Source organism: Platalea leucorodia, assembly GCF_965183815.1.
Source record: "Platalea leucorodia genome assembly, chromosome: 9".
In the NCBI taxonomy this organism is placed as follows: Eukaryota; Metazoa; Chordata; class Aves; order Pelecaniformes; family Threskiornithidae; genus Platalea; species Platalea leucorodia.
In genome coordinates, this window is record NC_138831.1 from 40,636,540 (window position 1) to 40,653,497 (window position 16,958).

General features: G+C 40.9%; 1 protein-coding gene across 1 annotated transcript in view; it reads left to right on the plus strand.

Moving 5' to 3' along the window:
* PDE8A (phosphodiesterase 8A) overlaps positions 1-13,573 on the plus strand; it is a 129,532-nt gene extending 115,959 nt beyond the window's left edge. Inside the window, exons 17-23 of the mRNA XM_082322563.1 lie at positions 2,204-2,402; positions 5,205-5,422; positions 6,286-6,418; positions 10,159-10,323; positions 11,254-11,383; positions 12,148-12,267; positions 12,350-13,573. Of these exons, the coding sequence (XP_082178689.1) occupies positions 2,204-2,402; positions 5,205-5,422; positions 6,286-6,418; positions 10,159-10,323; positions 11,254-11,383; positions 12,148-12,254 (952 nt within the window). The 3' untranslated portion in view covers positions 12,255-12,267; positions 12,350-13,573. The remainder of the gene's footprint in view (positions 1-2,203; positions 2,403-5,204; positions 5,423-6,285; positions 6,419-10,158; positions 10,324-11,253; positions 11,384-12,147; positions 12,268-12,349) is intronic.
* The last annotated feature ends 3,385 nt before the right edge of the window (positions 13,574-16,958 follow it).

The following is a 16,958-nucleotide window of genomic DNA, read 5'->3' on the forward strand; positions in this document are numbered from 1 at the left end:
AGAGAAGGGTCTTTATTCTAAAATCTTGGCAGGCTACATTTTGTGTGTAAGATTAACTGAAGAATATTTACTGATAAAAAGTAGGGCATACCAATTTCTATCACAGAAGTTTTCGAAAGCAGATCAGCAGTTTTGATAGACTGTACTTCATTAGTAGCAAATGTTCCCGCTAAGACTGTAAATTGATCTTTCTGTTTAAATCCTTGTTTTTATTTTCAGATGCCTATCAAAAGTTTTCCTTTGGGTCTAGTTTCGTATGTCATTGTTTGTCTTAGCTTAAAGCTTCTGTGAGACACTAATTTGGAGGCTAGATCCTGCAGTGAATTGACTATCTTAAACCCTCGTCAAAATCCCAGATCCGTAAGAGCTTTGAAAGGTATTCAAAAACAATGTCTAAGAAAGATATCAGGCATTTAGTTCACATATATGCACTTCATTTGTAAACCATGGTTTTATGAGCCAAAAAAGTGGAAAAAAATCAGGTTTTTATCCTTCTTTAAAGTGATTTTATTGTAAGTGAAGAAATTTGCATTCAGTTACTTTGGGGTTTTTTTTGCTTTGCTACATTTCCATTTCTAATGAAGTGCTATAGATACAGTAATTAAAAAAAAAAGTCAAAATGTAGTCAGGCTGTGTGATTTACAACATTTAATACGCACATTGCAGTAACTTAAGAATTAATTATCCCAGCCAACATGCATGAGATCACCAGATGGCCAACATGCATGAGATCACCAGATAGGTTTCTCTGTTCTTACTGATTTGGAGAGACCACAGAAGGACAAAGGAGGTACTTTGTTGCCTGTCCTCTTATTATAATTATGATTGCTTCCTGCTGTGTTTAAATAAAGGTGATTCATTTATTAAGCGAATTAAAGTGATCTTCCGTGAATCACAAGTATGAATATGTTATTAGTATTGTCTTCAAGTCCAAGCAGACATATGGTAGTAAAGCCAAGATAAGTCATTAAATCTAAGCTTTAGTGCATTACAGTTCACTGACACAGAAACCTGGAGAGACCTTTGTCTGACAGTGCTACGTGGGGGGGATTAAGGGGGATTTAACTTCAGTATATTATGATTCTAGTGTATGACACAGTATTGTTCAGTGTTTTTACCAAAAGATGTACATCCAACTCTAAATGATGTCAGCAGCTCTAAATGACCTCACCTCACCTGTCAGGTGCAGCTAAAAATCAGAGTGCTTGATGCATCTGGAATCAAGCAGCAAAGTGAGATGCCAAAATAAGAGTTTAAGATCTACTTTTAAGAATCCACATTTGAAAATATTTACCACTATACCTGTTCTTCTTAAGCAAAAAATGTATTGGACAAGAAAACAGCAATATTAACTGGGTTTGTAAAAAGGCTAGTGGACTAAAACTTTTTTTTTTTCATTTGCTCTATTAAGCATATTGCACTTTAACAGCTTTCAGATTAGAAATGTTCTATACTGCTGGTCTGATCATCATTCACCTGCCAGTCATCTGGGTTTAAATTGTGCAGTTTGGCCTGGGGAGAAGCAAGAGTTCTGGAATACAGTGATGTTGGCTATTTTTGGAGACAGGTCTCCGACTGGGTTAGCCTGAAGGTTCATCTAGCCCTTATAGTCTTCTAGAAATGGTACACTCTGGCCTGGTCATTGCGTCCAGAATACCTCCATCTCTCATCCTCTATTGCATGCAAAGTCAATGAGCAATGGAAGCCTGCGAGGGTGGGTGTAAAAGAAATGGAGCAGATCTGCAGTGCAGAAAGAATAGTGATTGCAGCATTGTATAGTATAGATATGTTTAATCTAACTGTAAACAAGCTAGTTTAGGAATCTGTGGCAGCAGCAAGATTACCTCCCTCCTCTCATGCACAGAGTTCAGTACTTGCTAATTTATCTCATGTTGACTGCAGTCTACAGTTACCCAACACAGACTCCCCAATCCCCAAAATACTGCTACGTGTAGTACAGCAGCAATATAGAGCCTTTTTAATATTCCTGGAAGTGTCAGGAAATGGCATGGTTCCGAGTGTGTGCGTGTGATGGGTAGGCAGAACATTCCTACAGGTCTAGATTGTAATTCTGTAACAAGTCCTTATACCTAATCTGACATGTCATTGGTTAAAAATGCCGTATAGATTCATACTATTTATGCTATGTAATAGTCTTTCAACCTCATTTGTTTTAAAACTTCGTGTTTATTTTTCTCCACAGGCCTTTGGTTTATCTGGGTCTCAAAATATTTGCTCGCTTTGGAATCTGTGAATTCCTAAACTGTTCAGAATCAACTCTGAGGTCATGGTTACAAGTTATTGAAGCTAACTACCATTCCTCCAACTCCTACCATAATTCTACTCATTCAGCAGATGTACTGCATGCCACTGCTTATTTCTTGTCTAAAGAAAGAGTAAAGGTGAGTCCACATTTATAAGAAACAGTGTAGGTGGGAAGTACAGGTGTGATCAAAGGAAGATCTCTCAAAAAAAGATGCCAAGAGCCAAATGTCTACCTAGTGCCAACCAGTTTGGTAACTCTGAGGTCAAAGAACTGGGCTGCTTTACATGAGTTCTAGGATCTCTCTTACAGTATATGTGGAAGGATGGACACTAATATTATGGGAACTGAGCTATTATTGATGGGAGAATAAGAAAACCTCCTTTTAAAACAAAACTTCATTGTATAGTTAAACTTTCTCAGATAGGTGAGCTAATGACCAAATTATTTTTGTGACGGTACATGCCAAATACAGATTTAATGTAATAAATCACCATCTCTTATGCCTTGTGATGGTCATTTTGCAGAAGACTCCCAGGACAATATAGGCCATAAAATAGGTTTAGTGGTTCCAAAGCTATATCACACACTGGACAAGATGCCCTGAGGCTTAAAGAGACTGCACTGGAGGAGAGTATTGAAAAAGATAACTTGTTGGAGTTCTTGTACCATAGCACCCACTGGCGTATTAGAGCCACTGACAGCCAGAATAAATCAGGGCAACCTTTGTTCTCACATGCCCAGAGGGCAGACTGGAGAAGGGGAATTAAAACAGTGCTTGCATGTCTATGCAGTGGAGTGGCAGTACATAATTCTGAGTTGCATTTTTGGATAGAAATTCTTACCCTAAGGATAGTGCTGGTGATGGGCATCTGGCTGAGACATTTGTGACCGTAAACAAGCTTCTGACAGCTCATTAAAACTGTAGTAAGTCCCTTACCCTGGAGCTGCAGCTCATTAGTGTGCTCTCCAGAGGCTGACTTACAAATACTATATGCCAAGTGGGAATAGAACTTCACTGGATATTTTCAGCCCCTGGTTTGCCAGAGGTTTAGCTGGTCTTCCCAAGAATATCTATGAAAAACAGACAAGATCTGGACTCGTTTCAATGCCACAGAAGCATGACTGGCTCCTCCTTGTCCAGAATGTTATTTCCATTCCTCTGTAGGCATAGGAAGAGAAAAAAATGTTGCAGCAGCAGAAGGAGCGGAATCAAAGTTCAAAATTCTCTCTTTATCTTTTCAAAGTTATAGCCCAGCTGCTTTTGTGTTGTGCAGAGTTCAACTTAACCTAAATAAAGAAGGCCAGATTCTGCCACTCGAATTCACACTGAGAAAATTTTTTTCAGTAAATTGAACTCGGCTCTTGCCTGGGAAAATGTTCTGCCTCCTAAATTGAAGCAGTATTCTCAGGATCATTTCCACTTCTGTGCCACAGGAGTTAAGATGACAAAGTTAGAATCCTTGACCTGAAGTTGGGGGTAAAGGTGCTGTAAATCCCTGTGAAGTTTGTTATGTCAGACTCGGGAAATAAGTGTCAGATACACTGCTGTGGTTCTACAGGGCAGGTATTCTCCAGTTTCTGGCCACTTCCCATCTGCACAGGTCTTTCTCAGCAAGACTGAGCACTGGTCAGTGTGTCCTTCTGAGAAGAGCCTGTTCTAAAAATCTCTCTCTCTCCTAACTTCATACCACAAAAACAGAATCCCAGGAACAGCAGCTGAAAGAAAGAAGGAAGAAGCTAACACACAGCAGATAGTATTTCAGACAATGCTAACTATGAACCTAGAGTAGAAATAATTCTTTGCCTTTTCTTGTTCTCCACAAGACCCTCTGGACAGTCCTCAATGAATAATATCCTAGCTCCATCAAAGTCAAGTCACTGCATTAATTTCAGGAGGTGTAAAGTAGGGTAGGGATTGTCTTTTCACCTACCAAGTCTAACCATTCTGAATTGTACTGTCAAAGCTGGTAGAGAATTTGGACCTTAAATTCAAGCTAATTGGAACGGAAATTATCTGCCCTGCTCCCAGATTCAACTGGGAACATTTCTGCTCTTGTGTCTCTCTCATTTTATTAACATTTTTAACATAATTGCTTTGTATCTATGATCCTTCACAAAAAGCCAGCATAAACACAGCATAAAGGCTAGTTTCCAAATGTATACAATATATTTCTGAGATGCTTGGTTCTTTTTCTCCTTTATGCTATTAATACAATATTAAAACTTAAGTATAAAACCTTAAAAGTCAAATAGTTTTGTATTTCATTATAGGGTAGACATAATCAGACATAAAGCAATGACCAATATAAGTAGACATAAAGCATGGAGTGCAGCAGGCTAAGAGAATCAGAATCTGATACAGAAAGTATAGAACAGTGTGTCATGAAATGTTTCCATGGATGTAAACCATCAAGTATTCTTCATAGAATTCATATTATCTGTAGCCCCAGGACACTGTTATTATAGAACTGGGTATATGGGAAACATTCCTTACAAATTGTAAACCTAGCCGGCATGTAAGTGGAATGTGATTAGGACACATTAAGTTTCCTAAAGAAATGAAGGGGTCTGGTGGAAATAGAATAATTTTTAGCAGTATTGGTCTTTTTTCCAAGCCAAATACCCTAACTCCAAATGAAGGTGGTTTCTGTGTTGTTAGAAAACACAAACTAATTTATTACTTTGCAGTTGTTTAATTTTATGTGCTTTGTCAAAGGTGTGGCTAAGGCAAAATTCAAGAGGCACAAAATGGCCAAAAAAGTCATGCAGTGTTCAATGAAGCTTATAATGAATTTTCCATTGCTCTGTCTAGAACATCTGACCCTTACTGATCTGTAGAGTTCTGGCTTTTATTCCTCAGCAACTTGGCTTAATCTTATGGACAGAGTAGGGTTTCTAATGAGTCTGCCAGGAAAACTAAGCATCCTTCTATTTTCAGCAAACTTTGGATCCAATTGATGAGGTTGCCGCACTCATTGCTGCCACAGTCCATGACGTGGATCACCCAGGAAGAACAAATTCTTTCCTGTGCAATGCTGGCAGTGAGCTAGCAATTCTCTACAATGACACCGCAGTGCTGGAGAGCCATCATGCTGCCCTGGCTTTCCAGCTCACCACCCGGGATGACAAATGCAATATATTTAAAAACATGGAGAGGTAAGCTTAAAACCCAGGGTCCTTGTCTGCCCACTAACATCTCTCACTTCCTTCTGTGTAACATAAGATAATGCAAGCAAGCATCCTAGGAGGGCAGTGCCTTGTGGATAACTGTCTGTAGCCCTTGTGGAAGTTTGCTTCTAAAACAGTAGAGTGCTTCTGCCTGTCCTGCACAGACTTATGAGTAATCCCATGGTTTCAGTTCCTCCTGTAGATAAAAACATGGACCCTGTCTAAGGAACTTAGTGTAAATCCTAATGTTAGCAAGTCTAGAAGAAGCATTTTGTATCATTGCACGTAGAGGACAAGCTATGGGTGAGTGGGTAGATGTTTGCTGGGTAGAACAAGGATAGAAAGAGTCACAGAGCATCAGTCAAAAATTAAATGCTTTGTTGCAATGGGAAGGATAGTGAAAGACCTGTTGTTCTTTTTCCAGCCCTAGAAAGGCATTTAGGGTGAGGATATGACCATTGCCTTGACCCTCTCAAGATACAGCAGAAAAGTATTGCTGACAACTTGGCTAGAGCATGAGCCACTGCTGAGCGTCTGTGCTAAAAGCCTTGGGAACACGCCGGTGTGGCATGTCCTGGCAGCCCTCCTGAGTAGCTGGTGCCTCTGCTTCTGCCCCGCTCTTGCACTGTTTCTCCTAGAGATCCAGTCATGCCTCTAGCACATAGGTCTCTGCACACCAAAGGGTACTTCATCCAGCAAAGATACTGCTGCCCAAGCCTTTACTACTGTTGTTTCTTTCCCCAGCACCTCTCTTCAACGGAAATGGTCTGCAGCATTTTTGTTAGACTTGTTGTAGCAAGCAGCCCTTTGTGAACCAGCCAGCATTCTTAATTGTTTCCTTCTCTAAACAGGAATGAGTATCGAACACTTCGCCAAGCCATTATTGACATGGTCTTAGCAACAGAAATGACAAAGCACTTTGAGCATGTCAACAAGTTTGTCAACAGCATTAATAAACCCTTGGCAGCGCTAGAAGAAAATGGGGTAAGCGACACTGCAAGTCCTTCTTAAAATGACTAGGCAGGGACTGGGAACCTTTGGCAGTAGGAAATCCCCACATGGTATTCTGAGAAAGTTCATCAGAAACGTGGAGAAAGAGAGACTAGAAATGTGCCTTTCACCTCTGGGTTTGAATGCCCTTCTGCTTAACATGGTCGTCACACATTTTGAGGGTGAGTGGGACTCATTTAGATCCTATTAATATTGCAGTGCTATGATGTTGTACTTGGGACCAGAATCTTGGGCTATATATTTTCCTGTTAAAAATGCCATTTTGATGAACCCAGTCACTCGCATGGAGAGAGTGCTAGTGGCGAGACTTGGTATTGTTGTTGGCTATTTCTGCAAAGATTTGCCTCAGAACAGAAGCTGAAGTAGTCCCTCACTCACAACGGGAACTGCTGGTGGTGCAGCATAAGGGCAGGTATATTGACTACCATATGGCGCATTCTTTGGAAATGAGGGCCCTCAGCCTTCAGCGCTGCCTGGCAGCATTCATGGGTTTTCTGTCTACTTTCTTTTTTAATCTTTAAAATAGATGATGGTGGCATTATGTATCATATAGACATAATCAATAGCCATCTGGAACCCCATGGACACAATGAAATTGCCTGTTAAGAACTCATTCTGAAAAACCACACCAGTTTCAATAACAGCTTCAACCAGCAGTTTTGTTGCCAGTAAGAGCAGTGTATAATTTTGTTGGAATGGTTTTTTGCAAAGAGAAGATTTTCAGAAATGGTTACAATAAAGTTTGCATCAGTGGCAACGTCCTGTAGGAGCTGTAATGGTTTTCTATGTTTTCTTACCATGTTTTTTAGAAAGCCACATTTATGACTGTTGTGTGTAATGGGGGAGGGCAGTCTTTTTATTATCTGATGGTGGGAGAGGAACAGGTCTTGTTCCTTCACCCATCAGAAGCAGACTGGAACTTAATTGGAGGAGAGTACCTTTGTCCACAGGAGCATATGCTAGAATTAGCTTTGTTCTTGGCACCCAGTGATGCTGATGAGAACTATGTGAATGTGAAGCCAAAGTCCCAGTAGGATACTGGTTTTACGGACTAAACTAGGAGAGAGGCTGTTAAGTCCTCAGTTGGACAGCCTCTCTGGGTGAGCGCAGCAGCATTCAGCGTAGGAGGGGAAGAGACACGGAGGAGAACAAGGGAGCTGCGGTGTAGTGCACCGCACTGGCCGACCTTGTAGAGTGCGTAACTCTCTAGGGCACCTGGTCCAGCTGGAGGGCTCTGTACTGGCCTGGCTTGGTGTGCAGAGCCCCTCCTCCCAGCCCCAAGAACTGGGATGCAGCAGTTTTCTGAGCAGCAGCATCCATCCAAAGTTCCAAACTCCTCTTCTTGCCTGTTATGGAATGCTGAATAGCTGTTGCTGCTGAAGAATGGGGCTTGGACCTGTACAGTCAGACAGTAAAAGTAAATACAGTGACATACAGAAATCAAACAAAAGTTTAATTCTGCCCTTGAGCCCCAGGGGCTGCAGGGAAATAATCTGCCCCACAAAGCATTTGTGATTGACAGGAAATTCTGCCCAAGGATGGGAAGAAACGCAAAGGCTATATAATTTTTATTGAAAACAAGAAGCAAAATGTTTCCCTTCTTTTGGTTGGGAGTTACTCAGTTCAGCAGGTTCCTATTAAAAGGCCTGTAATGTGTGAGTGGGTAAACCAAATCATTTGCTGTGCTTGTTACTAGCAGAACAACACTGGCAGATCCTCTTTCAAGTCTGGTTGTATATCTGGTTGCAGCGGCAGCATGTGTTTCCTGGCCTGGTTTCCAGTCATGGTGGTGACTCAGTGTAGTGTTTGCAGGCTGAGCTGCCAACCGTGTGTTCCAAATGGGACAGTTCCACTTATTTTTTTTATTTATTATTTTTATACATATTTGTTCAAAGAGCCATGCTGAGAAGCTGCTCTGTTTGTTTCCTTTCTTCTTTTGTTTCATAAACTGAAAAAAATCCTTTCCAGCTCCAGCATCCTTTATCCTCCCATTTCCCTTCATGATGTCACCTAAGCCTATGACAGGAAGCCAACATCTGACATGCAGAGACACCTCTGCACTCTGAGCAGGATGCTGGGACTAGGCACAGTTAGCACATTTTATTCCCAAGACATCCGCATCCAGCAAGTAGAACTGTGCCCTTGGTTTGAACAGATCACAGAAGCGAACATCCTTTCTTGATTCGTCGTGGTTTACCTACTAGGATATTCTCTACTGTCCTTAACTGAATGATCTCTAATAATTTTCCATCCTTAATTTCCATGCTTGTGTTTCTGGAGCTTCCATCACTTTATTTTGGCTTTCTCTTATGTAATTTTGCCATGCATTTGGAGATGTATGCACCTCACTTTGTTTCCTCTGTATTTTCCCTTCCACATATCTAAAAATGAGGGAAAAGAATTGGTTCGGGAATCTCATTTTGGTGAGAACTGTGGAGCTGGTGTTTCTGAGCCAGTATACTACCAAATAATTTTTTTTTTTTATTGTTGTCGGTTTCTTCCTTTAGGAAGAACTTTCTTCCCCACAAGAACTTTCTTCTGAAAAATATGTCCTAATAAAAGGTCAGAATGTTTCTGCTGCTTTGTGTCTTCCCCTTCGTACAAAATACTGCAGGAACTGGTGGCACATCATTATCGTTATCGTTATCATTATTGCTACTGTTACTTCTTCACTGCTCTGACTATAGACCAAGACCTTGTTAGGTGCCAGGGAAGTCTAGTATATTCCTTGCTTCAAAGAGTTTCTATTCTGAGTAGATGGTGTCGTAAATTTCTGTACCTACCCATCCCTAAAGAGTCAAGTAATAATGTTGTACTTATAGGTAATTTTTTAAGATATTTTAATCCTGAATCTCTGTCCTTGGAAACTTACATCATCAGAGCTCCACAGAAAATAGCTTCTAATCTGGATCATCAGAGCCTTTACTCACATTAGCTGTATACCGGCTCCAAATAAAGAGTACCGTTGACGCGCTTATATGTGCAGCCTGGGAACCAAATATAAGCTGTGTGTGGGCTGAAAACTTTCCTAGACTTGCAGAGGAAAGATGAGGCTGTTCAGAAGCATGTTTCTAATGTATTGCTTTAATACTGATAAACTCTCAGAAAGCAAAATTCCCAGTCAGGTCAGAGACTGATGGGCTAACATGGGTCCAGTGGAAGGGAATGAGGAGCATGCCTGGGAGGCAATGTGGGATCTGACTCTCCTAATAGTAGCAGTGCTGTCAGAATGATTGATGCTCACGCTGATGAGGTTTGCGTGCAGAGGATGACCGTGCATCTTGGGTCAGTCTTTTTTAAACCAGCTATTCCACTCTTAATGTGCAAGTCCATTAATCCTTGGATTTCAGCAGAGATTTAAATTTTTCTGCCTACACAGTGCTCATCTCTATGTGTGTAGTGATGAATGGATCCTCTCCACACTTTTAAGGAGGCAGATAAGGCACAGAGGGATTAGATGACTTGCCCAAAGAAGCCCAAGAGATCTGTCACAAAGACAGTGACTGAATCCAGAAACTGGAGTTCAGTGCTAGTTCAGAGCTGTGGCTAACGTTCATAATCCCCCTATAAATTTGGTTGGACATCAAATATGGTAGCCAGTAGCAGGACTGATCCCTGTAAGATCTGCTGAAAGCATTCCCAAGGCACAAAGCTTTTGAGTAAGTGCACAGAGACCTTGCTAATGGATTGTTTTTAATTCTTAAATGTTACAGAATAATGGTGATGGAGAGTCAATCAAAACTGTTCTCACATCTCCTGAAAACCGTATCCTTATCAAACGCATGTTGATAAAGTGTGCTGACATTTCCAATCCATGCAGACCCATAGAACAGTGTATAGAGTGGGCTGGACGCATCTCTGAGGAGTACTTTGCACAGGTAAGGCAGCTAAAATGGGCTGCTGAAATTCCAGGTGAGCATCTCTTTAAAAGGGAAGAGAAGGGTGCATATACTGCCAGTGTCCCAGAACATCTAAGGCTGCATTACGTAATGTGAAATATAACAACTTTTTTATTTGAAATGATGGGCTATTACTCATGCCGATACAAGACTAGATGCCTTCTGACAGACAAAAGTTGACAACTCCTACAGTGCAGTTTTTTAAAAATGTAAGCTTTCGAATTGTTCAGTTTGGAGCTGGGCTTTTTGAGTTTTGCCTGCAACTGCATTCCCATCACAAGAAGCAGAGGAAGGGTGCCTTTTGTGTACCCACGTGCTGTCTATGCCTCAAGAATAGGACCATCAGGTCCTAGTGTCAGCATGGAAACAGCACTCACTCCAAGAAATGCTGTAAGACCTTAGCACACTGTGCTGAAGAAAGGTTTTAGGAAGATGGGGAGAAGGAGGGAGCAGAGTCATTATTACAGATGATAGACCAAATACTACAGTTGGGACTTGGTACCTCAGTGGGGGGAAAAAAAAGGATAAAGAAGATATTTTGCCATCTCTGAGTTGTACAGATTGTCGCTGCCATCAGAGATTGAAAATGGTTGAGCATCTTTTAGCTCTGAAGCAGTCATAACTTAATCAGTAACGTGTGAAGTTATTGAGGGTCAGCTTTGTGTGTAGATGCAGGAGGCAGATGTATCGCTTCGTGGGAAACACTGGAAGGCACTATTAGTCTGCTGTTTCGCTGAAACCTAGGTGACTAGGTGCTTAAGATGAAACTGCTGCTGCTTCAGATTTATTCAGGTTCCTCTGTTTATTTAGCAGTTGCATGCTTTAGTCAATGCCAAACAATCTGCTGCTAGAAGCAGCCCATTAACAGAATGTGTCTTAGGTGAATAATCACAAGAGTGTTTTTTGCAGACTGATGAAGAAAAGAGGCAAGGTTTACCTGTTGTGATGCCAGTTTTTGACAGAAATACTTGCAGCATCCCCAAATCCCAAATATCATTCATTGATTACTTCATTACTGATATGTTTGATGCCTGGGATGGTAAGCAAAACTCTGCTATATTTCCTGATGATAACTATTTTGTGAACATTTGAAACTACTGTGATATAAAATTGCTTTCTTATGGCTCCTAAAGAAAGGGGGAGGAAAGGGAAGATTTCTGCAGTTCAAGTAAGCTTAATAACTTCATTATTGCTTAGAAGTATTTTTATACTGCTACAGGCCATTCTCGTGGCTTCTCTTTAATATATTAGATTCAGGCAGTGTTGAACTTTTTTTGTTTTAAACTTGCTTCTCTGTAAATGGAGAACAGAACATATTCTCCTTGATAGCACTTTGGGCACAGTCATTTTGTTCATGTTAATATCAGTTATTCTTCAAGACAGATTTCTACAGTCTGGAAACTGCTTGAGGGAGCAGCTATTTCCTTCCAAGTGCTGCCTCCGTGGTGAAAGTGGTCAGAAATGTGACTCTCTTGAATGCCAGATCATGACATGTGACTGAGATTTGATGAAGTAGAATAATTACAAGCATAATTAGCTATGCCCTTCCTGGAAAACTGGGTCCCTTTGCTGGGACTTGCAATACCAGTATTAAGTAGACTTACAGAACTGTTCTCAGTGGCCTGAGTGATACATGAGTGATGAAAGCTATACAGCCAAAACCATTTCAAGTATCAGTATGACAGATTTAAGCCTTCCTACTTAACACAGTTGCCCAGACATTTCAAGTGATATTTCAGCAGACAGAATCATGTGACTGTTTCAATTCTGCAAACTAAATACACTCTGCCCTTTCTTCCCTAGCATTTGCAGACCTGCCAAATTTGATGCAGCATCTGGATAATAACTTTAAATACTGGAAAGGACTAGATGAAAGGAAGCTGCGGAGCCTTCGACCACCACCAGAATAGCAATTAGGCCATGGTGTGTAATTTACTAACCAGATGCATATTTATTCAAGCTCACTTCTATTCATGTGATTTCAGATTTGTTTTGGTCTCTTCAGTATTACAGTAAGGCTAGCGCATGCGCTTGGGGAACTTTCAAATTCAAGAGAACATGAGGTCAGCAGTTGACTTCCACAAACTACCATGTGTGGACTCCAATGAAATAAGCCTACCAAGTGGAATTACACTGGATTGCTGCAGTACTAGTACTGAAGAGGGTTTATTAGTGAACATATTTTTGCGGTATCTTCATACCAGCATGTGAAGCTGGAAGACCTTGAAGAATCCTCATAAAAAGGACATTCACTAGAAGATTTTGCTTAATCCTCGATCCTGCAAGTGAAAAAGAAATACCTATTAATAGAGACTCACAGCTTTTATGAGAAAGCTACACGCTTTTTATAAGCACTTAAGACAGTTACGTAGAACAATCAGACATTTAAAATGCAACTCTCTGAAGGAATTTTTGATCTATGAAAAATAGATGTACTCTATTTTTTTCACATCACAGAAGGTGCAATCATTCACTTCTGAGCACTACTGAAAGTGAGTTCTCTCTAAGAAATTTAGTAGCAAATGTAAAAAATAACACAAGAATTTTTGAGGTTGATCGTTAGCATCTATGATTAAAATGATATGTTTTATTTATTTTGTTAGATGTTCAATATTTTCTATGAATTTATAAATACTTAAAAGCCAAAGCCAACTTTAGATGCATTACAAATTTACATGATTCATACTCATTAATATACATTTAATTGATGTACAGACCTTTTATTTTCATAATGCAAATACAAAATACTATACAATGATACATTTTTATTGCACTGTAAGGATAGATGTGTATGTTTAAATATTGTCTGATTTATGTTAATTAAAATAAGTTTTATTGAAAAGGTCTCACTTGAGAATAGTAGAATAAACAAGAAATGTATACTGTCTGAGCACCAGAACTGCAGTAGTTCTCCCACAAACCAGTGACGACCTCCTGATCTTCCCTTGGCTACAAAAATAATAATATGTTGGAACTTTTTGTTTTCTCCCATGAAATTTTATGACTGAATTCCCTGTCAAAGTCTGCCTTATTTTATATAGTATTTCTACAAAGCATTCCACAGCATATATGAAGAGGTAATACTAAACATCTAATGAATTTCACCATTTTATAGCCTATGTATTTTCCTCTGACATGAAAGAAACAGAACCACCAACAAAAACCTTTGACTCAAGAAGTTTGTAAAGGCTGTGTACCTTCACAATTTGAATGAAATCTTCATAGCAAACACCAGAAAATAATAAAATGTATATTTTAAGAAGTGTCAAAGTCCTAGCCATTTCATTTGAAACGTATATTTACTTTGTGGTTTGCAGACTAAGATACGTGAAATTCTTTTAAAAATAACTAAGGTACTTGCTGTCTGGGGAAGGGAAGAGTTGAGGGGGTTGGACTGGCACAAGGGTGATGAAAGGTGGTGTATGGCTGGCAGGCCCCTGGGTTTGTGGTCTGCCCTTGACAAGCCCATCAAACCCTTGTGTGCCCTTGGACAAGTCTCTTCACAGCTAAAAGCAGTGCCACGCTGTATTCCACTAAAGGACTAGAAGAGCATCCTGTCAGCCTTCCCAGTAGGCAGAAAGGCACTCCAAAAGCACTGAAAGAATTGCTGACTATTGTCAATGCAGAGACATTCTGAACCATTCCTGAACAAGCACAAGCAGGGGAGAGGTGGATGACGGAGCAGTTCAGGGACTGCAGCAGTAGGAGCCTTAAAGCAGGTAAGAAAGTTGACCTCTCCAGGTGTTGCCTGTTCCTGTGTTTCTCCTTCATCTCCAAGCCAGTGAGACTCATGGGCCACCACCATTTGTACCTTACTACTGTTCATGTTTGCGTCATGCCTTTCTGCCGGTGCTGCCCTTACCCTGCTTGTGTGCTCTCCCTTCCTACACAGAATTCAGGTTATAGGGAATTCCCTTTCATAATTTCCTTTAATTCATCGATGCGTGTATAGTGCCTAAGCCGGTGGGCCTCAGATCCTGCCTAGGAGGGCCCTGACCGTGCCACTGTCTCACTGACAATAGTAGGACAGAGGTCCTTGTTGATCTTCCAGGGGTTCTACAGTCGATAATGAAGGTGCCGATATATTTCCATTGAAGGCTGAAAAAACCCAAGTATCCTATTTTCAAAGGGAACATGCAAGGAGAGGGAGAGTTGGCTGCCAGATATGTTTTTTCCTGACAATATTACATTGTGTTTCCCTATACACGCACCTATTGTAATCAGCTGTAATTTGCCACCTGGCGTTAATCTCTTCTATTGCATGCCGGCTCCTGTGCCTAGTTCAAGGAAAAGCCACTCTGGCTCCGTTAGAGGGAAGCTGCATCACACCGTCAATATCTCCTCCACTTATCTGCTGCAATGAGGATAGGAGAGGAAAGGTAACAGCATATGGGCCCAGAATGTCTGCAGGAAGGGGGTAAAAATATTTCTTCATAAGCACAGTTAATATTCTGGGTTCTATTAATGAATGGTAAAAGCAGTTAATTTAATCTGCTATAAAAATGCCTGATGCATCATCATTGAAAAGATGTGATCAATATGATTAATTCCCTGAAATTCACACTGCATCTTTAATGCCATTACTTGGAGTGTAGAGCTGTGCTAATCAACTAAATCTGTATCATCAGCCAGATTTATGTCCATATTGGTGTACAATAATTTCACTTAACATAAAACACTGATTTGCAGCCACTGAATGCAGCTCTGCTCATTCTGTTGTCCATCTAAATTTCGCTGTTGCCAGGGACAGATTATAATTAAAGTCTGGAACCACCATGCCTGATCTCACCTAAGATCTCTTCCCACTGAGCTTCTCTCTACAAGCCACTGCTCTCAAGCCTTCTGTGCAGGTTCAGCGAGGGCGATTCGAGGCTGCTGCCCGTGCAGCAGGAAGGGCCTTGCTGTGGAGCAGTAATAGCTCTAATGTGATATTCATCGCTCCAGGATCCAGATGTCTTTGGATCCCACTGCAAACTCTTCAGCCATTCCAGATCCCCTTCCTTTCTTCTCCGAGATTAGATTGCCCTGTGCTCTGAGCCCTTTCCAGTTTAGTATCTCTTCCCATGCTTTTGGAACTGTCACTCAGTGATGGAGCTCTGCTTGGGACAGAAACCATGGCTTTACTGATGGTCCTTCACCATGGAAGGGAGACGCTGGAATAAACTGGAAGAGTATGATTGAAGCTATTCCCAATTTCAGACAGGCTGGCAGTCTTATACAGTGTCTGCACTTTTCATTTGTTCTTGGTTTAATGCTAATACAAGAGTAAATTCCAATGTAGATGTGATGAAGGAGAGGTCCTTTATGCACCTCCGGGGTTTTAATCTTAAAGCTTTGTGTTTTAAAACTGAATAAGGTTCAGCAATTCAGCATTAAATGACCCATTCAGAATGACTGGCTCTATTTTCCATGCTTCATATTTTCAATCAGGTAATACTGCTGCTAGACCTGGGTATCACATTAGTTGCTTCCACATGAGTCTGAACTATTATGATCTGGTAAAAAAAAATGTTGGCTCCTCAGCAAATTGCCCTAGATGAGTATCTTGGTCCCTTCAAGGGACAGGTAGAAAATTCCGAGTAATAGTTGCTTATTCTTACAAAAGGAGAAACCAGACAGGTGTTGTCCACAGCTACCTTGTCACAGGTCTGGAGATGGCTTTCATACCATGATTTTCCCAATGGCTATAAATAAATTAAAAATCACCTGAAATTGAATGAACGCCTTGGGTTTTGTTGCAGTGCTTTCTGCGGTGGCTGTCTCTGCTTGGCTCAGTAGAGACATCATTGATACAACCCTTAAGAAAATGTGTCATGAACATGAAGGAATTGAAGCAATGACAAAGCCATTCCTAGATAAAAGAGAAGAAAGGATAATAAAATTCAATATCTACTAATCCCTTACAGGATGCTCAGAAACAGCTCAGGGAAACTGTAGTCAGTTGTGCCCTTCTGTGAGACCAGAAGGGTTGGAGTCATGACTCTGTGTGGAGCACTTTGAAATGAAGTCTCAGGGCTATTCACAGGCTTTAAAACAAATAATCTCTCTGTTGACGTGTGACATCATGCCTCCAAGGTACAGTGGTCCCAGGGGTGCTCGTTAAATGACAGCAGAATGGATTGCATTTCACCCTCACATGATGTTTGGATGCAGAAAACGAGCTTTTAAATTACTGCCGTGTCCCTGTGCAGCCTGTGCTGCTGGTTCAGAACAAAGGGGACGGCCAGGTGCTTCAGCTATGTTTTGTTCTGCTGAAGCTCTGGCTCTGTGGGCAAAGGACTTCTGTGTTGTAACTCCACTGAATGCTTTCTCTCTGTGCCTGCTATGAATGTTACGAGGGCAAAGTGTCTCATGTTTTCTTTTTCTTCCCTTGTTTAACATCTTTAAGAATCTCCTCCCACACTTCCCACACAAACCTCAGTGAACTTAGCTTCGCAAACCCTGCGAAGCTATGTGCTAGCATCCTCTTTAACAAGCAAGGCAACTGAGTTAGAAAACGCCAGAGCACCCAGAGCCACTAAGCAAAATGGGTTTGAGGCTTCTAAACACCTTTGAAGTCCTGGACCTTCAAGCCCTCCCTGTGGTTTAACAGCAAGTCTTTCTCAGGCCAGGAA